Consider the following 7,118-nt stretch of genomic DNA (forward strand, 5'->3'; position numbering starts at 1 on the left):
CTGATGTTGCTGGCCTTCTTGTGTAGACGTCTAGCATACACTGTGTCCATGTTTGGGAGCACAGCTCCCACAATCTTCTGTGCCGTTTTTACCACCCAGACCAAGTCCTTCCGGTTCTCGGCAGTGCGGCTGGCATACACTATACTCAAATAATGCAAAAATAAAAACTAGGTCGAGCCAGTTAAAAGCTTAGAAAAACCATGTATTTTTTAAAGCAATTTGTAAGTAAATGCAGTGGTAGTCTCAGTAAAATTTATTCATGAAAACAGAAATTTGTTAGTAAACTTTACAAGTATTTCTTGGTTAAACTTAGAACTGAGAATATCCTCTGTTAAATTTACTAGGAATTTCTGTGTGGAAATTGTTACCAAGGTTTTTCTAAGTAAATCTCACTGCACATTTTCAGTGTGCCACACCGTGGCACAGTGGTGCTTCTGTAGAAGTTTATTAGGAGCTGAGAGGGAAGTTTGGCCTGTTTGAGTTTTCTTAGGAAGAAAAGCCTCTGTTGAGCTTTCTTCACCAGGTGGGAGGTGTTAAGGGACCATGAGAGATCTTTTGTTATATGGATTCCCAGGAATTTGATGTCGTTGACACTCTCCACCTCCTCACCATTTATGTGGAGAGGGGAATATATGGGTTATGAACACTATATTATCTCCTATATACTCTACTTTCTTACTATATTTTACACATATGTGGAAAACCCTTTAGAATAATAAATGTTTATTAACAAGCTATGAGTAAAGGATGAATTAAATGACAAAAAGTTACTTGTATTATCAATGTTTTTAACTGAGTAATACATCATTAGTTAAAATTTATATCATGGATTCATAAGTGCAGAATAGTATTGCTGTATTGCTGTAAATTAAATTGTATTGCTGTAAATTTGTATCCAGTTCCATTCCTACCCCCAGTACTCAGATTTTAGATATTCTCTAAAGTGCAGCAGCTGTTCCCCATCAAGTCATTAGTATTCACCTCTTGCATTCCTATCAGTGCAGAGTCAGCTGTATACTTTACACCAGATGGTGTAATAATTATGTGACACAAACCGAGACTAAATCCTCCTTCCTTGTGAATCAATTCATGGATCAACTAATAAAAACAAGTCAACATGACTAGATATTTGCTGATTGAACTTATTGTATTAAGTTGAGTTTTACTACAGTAGAACAGCTAATGAGCTTTGACCTAACTGTTCCCTACTATTTCAGTCAACTTACAATTTGAATTTTATATTTTTTAAATTGCAATGACGTAATATTTGTTGCTCAGCAGTGGGGCTAGCATGCTTTCAAATCAAGCTGTCAGTTAACAAATGTAATGTTAGTAATTGTGTCTTAATCATGTGCTGTTTCCATTTCCCAGATAATTAGTCCTATAGTCTAAATTGATTAATTGTATTGATCTAGTTGTCTTTTGCTGCTTGGATATGTATTATTTTGGCCAAACTTAAATTAGTACAAAACAAGCTCAAAAACAATAAAGGGGTTGACAATATTTTTAAAGAGGCTATCTGAAAAGCACAATAATACTTGTAAGCAGAACTGGCAACCATGCAAAGTGTTTAGACTACACCCATCCCTGATTGGTGAAATGCCATGTAAAATACAGAATCCCCATTGGCCAATTAGACCGCCAATTCTCTGCCAAAATCCCTATTTGTAATCACATGTTTTTCGCATTTTTTTTTACACATTTACAAAAGTTGATGTGCAACTGTAAGCCTTTTTTATGGATTCACAAATGTGAATCTAATCTAATCTGGTTGTATTTATTTGTACAAAACCTTTACACATATTCACAAGTGTTGATACATTTGTGAACATCACTGTACAGAAAATATTTTGCATCCATTTGAGCCCATACAAAACCGCCCAACATGTTTTATGTGCAAACAAGCTGGCAGCCAGTAGCTCCAGAAGATAATAATGATGATGATGATGAAGCTAAGACAGGGAGCAGGAGAGAGAGAGACGGGACAGAGCTGAAGGATATGACATGTACTGCAATACGTTATTAATGTTTTGTGGCCTATGTGTAAATGACTGCGTTTTTAAGTGCTAAATCGTTGCCCACATAAGTGATACGCAACAGTGCATTGACTTTGCAGTATCATCAATTTTGTACTGACTTTGTGCTCTGAATGAATCTCATTTGTTGCTATTGTTTTTGTCGCTACTGAGCAGAGTCTGTCAGTCGGCTTTATTAGTTATTGATGAGGCAGAGCCAGGCGAATCCCTGAGGACCGTACAGCTACAGCTGTGACCAGTGGCACTGGAAATGCAAACTGCAAGGACATATTTTAATACCACTTCTACTGCCATTACTACTAGTACCACCAACAGTACAGTGATTTTCATTATTATTGAATAAATTCAAAACGCAGAAAAAGAAAAAATACGATAATGTAAGTATTCCTTGCTGTTCTGCAGTGTACCAACTGGCCTACATTTGAAAAGGCCAAAACAAGAGATTGGACATCCTTAGTTTGTCAAAATATCGCTAAACTACCCCACAGGACTCCTATCTAATACTAGGGGAGAACGCAGTAAGTTGCACCTGTGGCTAAGATGAACCACCCTTTGTTTCTAAGCAACATACGCAAAATTAATAATGTGATCATAGATTTAGGAAGAGCAATTCAGTTCGCTGAATCTGTGACAGAGAAGAACACTTGGATGAAGTGGTGAGAGCCAGGTCAAGTATTGTGATTTGGTAACACTTTATAATAAACATCATTAATAAATGGTAAATTGATAGTTAATTAAACTTTAGTTAATAGTTATTTTACTGTTAACAAACAATGAAATGATCATTAATAATGTTTACTAATTATTAGTAATGCTATAATTTATGTTATTTTATCATTAGTTTGTAAAATCATTTGTTTATCAATTATATATTGTATCATAGCTGATAAGAGACGGTAAAAAGGGTAAAAAGCTATGATACAATATATAATTTATAAACAAATTATTTTATATTACACAAACGAATGATAAAATAACAAATTATAGCATTACTAATAATTAGTAAACATTATTAATGATCATTTCATTGTTTGTTAACAGTAAAATAACTATTAACTAAAGTTTAATTAACTATCAATTTACCATTTATTAATGATGGTTATTATAAAGTGTTACCTGTGATTTTTGCTTTCAGGCGATTTCATCATGGTATAATCATACATCAAGATCTCTACATCAATTATCATGTCAGGATTCTTGTATCTAAATGGAAGTAGATATGTTGAGGCTTTATTAGTTTAAGGCTTTGCACGGTACAATATGAGGTCATAAACTGGGTATTACTGTGGGCCTGAGTTCCTGTGTGAAGCAGTTTTGTCAAAACGGTGGCTGTGGGGTAAATGTAATAGTTATGCACACATTGAATAGGTGGATAAAGAGAGTAAAGTCTGCACAGTAGGAACTCCATTTATACACCTTTATTAGATTTTGATCTTACATGGATCTTCTTTCTGAATGGAGATCCAGGTGTGCGGGCTCTACTCTCTTCATCTACTGTGGGGTAAAATGTGCCACTAGCCCAGGGGCAAGTTGAGCCAACGGCTTAGCTTACCCCAATCTAATTTAAATTCTATTAAAATGCAGTTAAAGGAAAATTCCACCCTCAGACACTCTCAAACGGTATATATCAGCAATATGTGATGTTTAATGCATTCTAGGAGTTATTTTGTGATGAAGTTTTGTAATTTACTTTTTTGTTTTATCCACTTTCCCTCAACCTGCCTGGTCTATTTCTGCTCGAGTTAGTGATTTTCTACATTTCCCAGAATGCCTTTTGACAACCCCCGGTCAACTCGCCTGGACTTGTTGTATCTAGCCGGTGGTTTTACGTGTAGGTGGAGAGAGAGCGATAATGATGGCGATAGCATAAGTAATGGCAAGGGAGCGAGAATCATGCCCCATACTCAGAACACAACCTGTCCTGTGGCTGCATTGCATTCTGGTCTCTCTCCTGCTCCTGTGGGTGGAGAAATTGGTCTCTCTCCTCTTCTTCGATGGATTTCTCCCTGTATGATTGTTGAACGTCTCTTGGTGCAAAATGGCGGCTCTAGAAAGAAGCCCTCGCTCTTTGATTCTGAGGGACTGACACCAAAACCTGACCTTTACCACTGATGTGTTTAGATTGAAATGTAACGTGACCAAAGAGAGAGAAGAGAGACTGATAGAGAGGTAGAGAGATTGGCAGATAATCTGTATGATGATACAGCTGTAGTGAAAGGACTGAAAAGGATAAAAAATAAAGGTTTTAAGTTCTGGAACATTTTACCACCCAGAACTCAGTTTGCCCCGTCCATATGCAATTTACCCTGGAGGAAGTTGTACCAAAAGACCGACTTTTTTAATGGGTCATACTTCTAAAACTGTATTAGCTATACAGAAAATGTTTGAATTTTCATAATTGTCCACCAACCTTAACTTAACAACACAAAATGTAAAAAGTGGCTCATTTTACCCCATTCTCCCCTTATACTAATAGTATTAATACGTTAGTTATCAAACTGCAATGAAAGAATAGTTGTAATTTGAGTACACTGAGTGCACATTCTTTTTGAGTTATTTACAGAAAGTGGACAACAAATGTTATATTTGCTTTTTCATTAGAGTATTTAAAATTTGAGATGATTTTGCTGGGAAAAACATATGATGATGGTATCCCTCACAAAAAAAAAAGATAAAAGAAAAGAAAAACAAACACAGCATGAAAACTCCTGGGCTAAAAATGTGTCCTACTCCGGCCCTGGTTGTCATTATTATTTTCACAAAACAAAATAAACCAGCCCAAAACACCAATAAATAAAACATCCATAACACATTTATTTGTTCATCATGTTGTATAAAAATAGTAATCTGAATTGCAGAATATATCATCATCATCAATCGAGTCACTGTTTTGATGACTTGAAATGACTTGTGACTCGACTTGGAAGTTAAAGACTCGTGACTTAACTTGACTTGAGACATGATGACTCGAATGACTTGTTTGTGTTCATTTTATGTTTTCAGTTTAAATATTAAATATAAAATATTAAAATGTTCAACGTTGTCAATGTTCACATAACAAGTGTCTGTAGTGTGTAACGTTACCCGGTATGCGAGCGCACACTGGGAATGGCATCGTCCTGATTGGATGACGACCCTGTCAGTCAAGCTCCTCGCTACCTGACGTGTTTTTCAGCGAGAAGCACTCGTTAGTCGTTACACCCTCCCGCTCTAGACTGTTTCGTATTTCTGGTGGTTACACACACACACACACACAGTATGATCAGATCTTTATACGGTCTATGGATCAGATCAGATCATCATCATGGCGGCCGCGACTGTGCCAAGAGTCATCACTTTCGGATTCAAAACTTTCACATGTGAAGGAAAAAGCCGAACTGCTGAATGCAAGACCTGCTCATCAAAGATTTCTGACAGCCAACATCAAACTTTGTTCGTCATTTGAAGACTCATTCGGATCGGTAAGTGTCTGTGAGGGCTGATGCTAGCTAACGTTAGCCAGATACAACCAATAATATCATTATTAGACAGGTACTAATACCTTGTCTTTTCTCTTTATAAAGACCGGATACTGCAGGTAAGACTGCAGTATCTTGCGGGGAAATAAAATGACTTGACTTGTGACTTGACTTGCCTTAACTAAGGACTCAACTCGACTTGACTTGACTTGACATAACCTGTGACTTGACTTGACTTCAGACTTGCCCAAGAAAAAATGACTTGGGACTTGCTTGAGACTTGAACCAAATGACTTGAGTCACATGTCTGTCAAATTTCCCCCTGTCTTGTCCATTCCTTGTTCTCGCTCATGTTGTTTGCTCGCATTCGTTGTCACTCTCACATTCCACCTCCTCTGGTATGGTGGTGAAGTCTTCGATCACGACTTGCGGCGGCACGGGCAGAGGCATGGGGATCGACACGGGCGCCGCCTGGACCTCGGCAATGGAGTTCTTTTGCATCTCAACCCCGTGACCTGGAGAAGGAGCCTCGTGAAGCTTCCTGTACTGCACCAGACTGCAACTTTTCACAACTATGGCTATCACGTTCTTCCCCATCATAATCCCTGAGACGCGGCTGTCACTGTAAAATAGCATGTTTCCTCCCCGGATAAAGAGAGTGATGATGTTGATGGTGGCGAGACTAAGAATGGGGTAGAGCATCATTTTGTGCGGGACGATGTTCACTCCCTGCATGCTGATCTCGCTCAGCGATACGCACGGCAGCACCAGGAGGAGGATGTAGCAGTAGAAGAACATCAGTCCTTCCACCCACAGCGGGAGTCCTTTCCTCTGAAGCTCCCACAAGTTGGCCTGCACATCCAGAACATCCAGCAGGTCCACCACCACCCAGAAGAGACGACTCCTTATCTCCTCTCTCTTCTTATACGGCCGCACGTACTCCATATGATCTATGGCCGCCAGGGTAACGAACACAACGGGCATGCAGACGGACAGCAGCAAGGTGAGCGCTCTCCTGGCCACACCTGCGTCCGTAGCCTCCGCATCCTCATTCGCGTCCTGAGCCTTGTAGTTCTGATAAACAAAGTAGACCTTGATCTCCAGGATGAAGATGTAGAAGAACCAGAGGATCATGGCGTAGCCTCTCTTGGCCGTGTGAACCTCCGTCCCGACCCAGACGGCGACGTAGCGCAGGACGACGAGGAAACACACGTCGCCCGCCAGCACCGTAATGCACACGCCGATCTTCCTGGGCCCCTGGTTCTGCTCCACCAGGTAGGCATCCATCAGCGCCAGGCTGCTCATGATCAGGACGGCCGACAGGCAGACATGGGGCTTGTTAGCGGGTCGCGGGGGAACCATGCTGGGATCTACGAGACAAACTACAGGAGTTTAAAGCAGGCAGCTGAACAGAAGTCAACAGCTGGAGGTGCTTTAGCTCTGAAAACAGGAGGGGAAAAAAACAGGAATGTCCCTTTGTGTGTTCCCCTTCCTGAGTGTGAGCCTTCAGTTCCCTCTCAGGCAGTGAACAGGCAGGAAAGTCATTAAATGTGTAGAATGATAATGAGCTGATCCAATAATCCAACCTCTAAGTGGTTCCCTTGGATGTGGTGGCAGTTCTTGT

General features: G+C 39.8%; 1 protein-coding gene across 1 annotated transcript; it reads right to left on the reverse strand.

Annotated features, from left to right (window-relative positions):
* Nucleotides 1-5,842: 5,842 nt before the first annotated feature.
* Nucleotides 5,843-6,856, reverse strand: LOC139643216 (transmembrane protein 121-like). Its single transcript, XM_071518406.1, has one exon. The coding sequence runs from the start codon at nt 6,854-6,856 to the stop codon at nt 5,843-5,845; it is 1,014 nt and encodes a 337-aa protein (XP_071374507.1).
* Between the last annotated feature and the right edge of the window lie 262 nt (nt 6,857-7,118).

Source organism: Centroberyx affinis, unplaced genomic scaffold (genome assembly GCF_046629955.1).
Source record: "Centroberyx affinis isolate AG114_WGS23_722 - 3 ecotype Tasmania unplaced genomic scaffold, CSIRO-AGI_Caff_v1 ptg000580l_1, whole genome shotgun sequence".
Classification (NCBI taxonomy): Eukaryota; Metazoa; Chordata; class Actinopteri; order Beryciformes; family Berycidae; genus Centroberyx; species Centroberyx affinis.

Excerpts from the sequence above, each read along its gene's own strand:
- LOC139643216 (XM_071518406.1), bottom strand. The coding sequence starts at position 6,856 with ATGGTTCCCCCGCGACCCGCTAACAAGCCCCATGTCTGCCTGTCGGCC.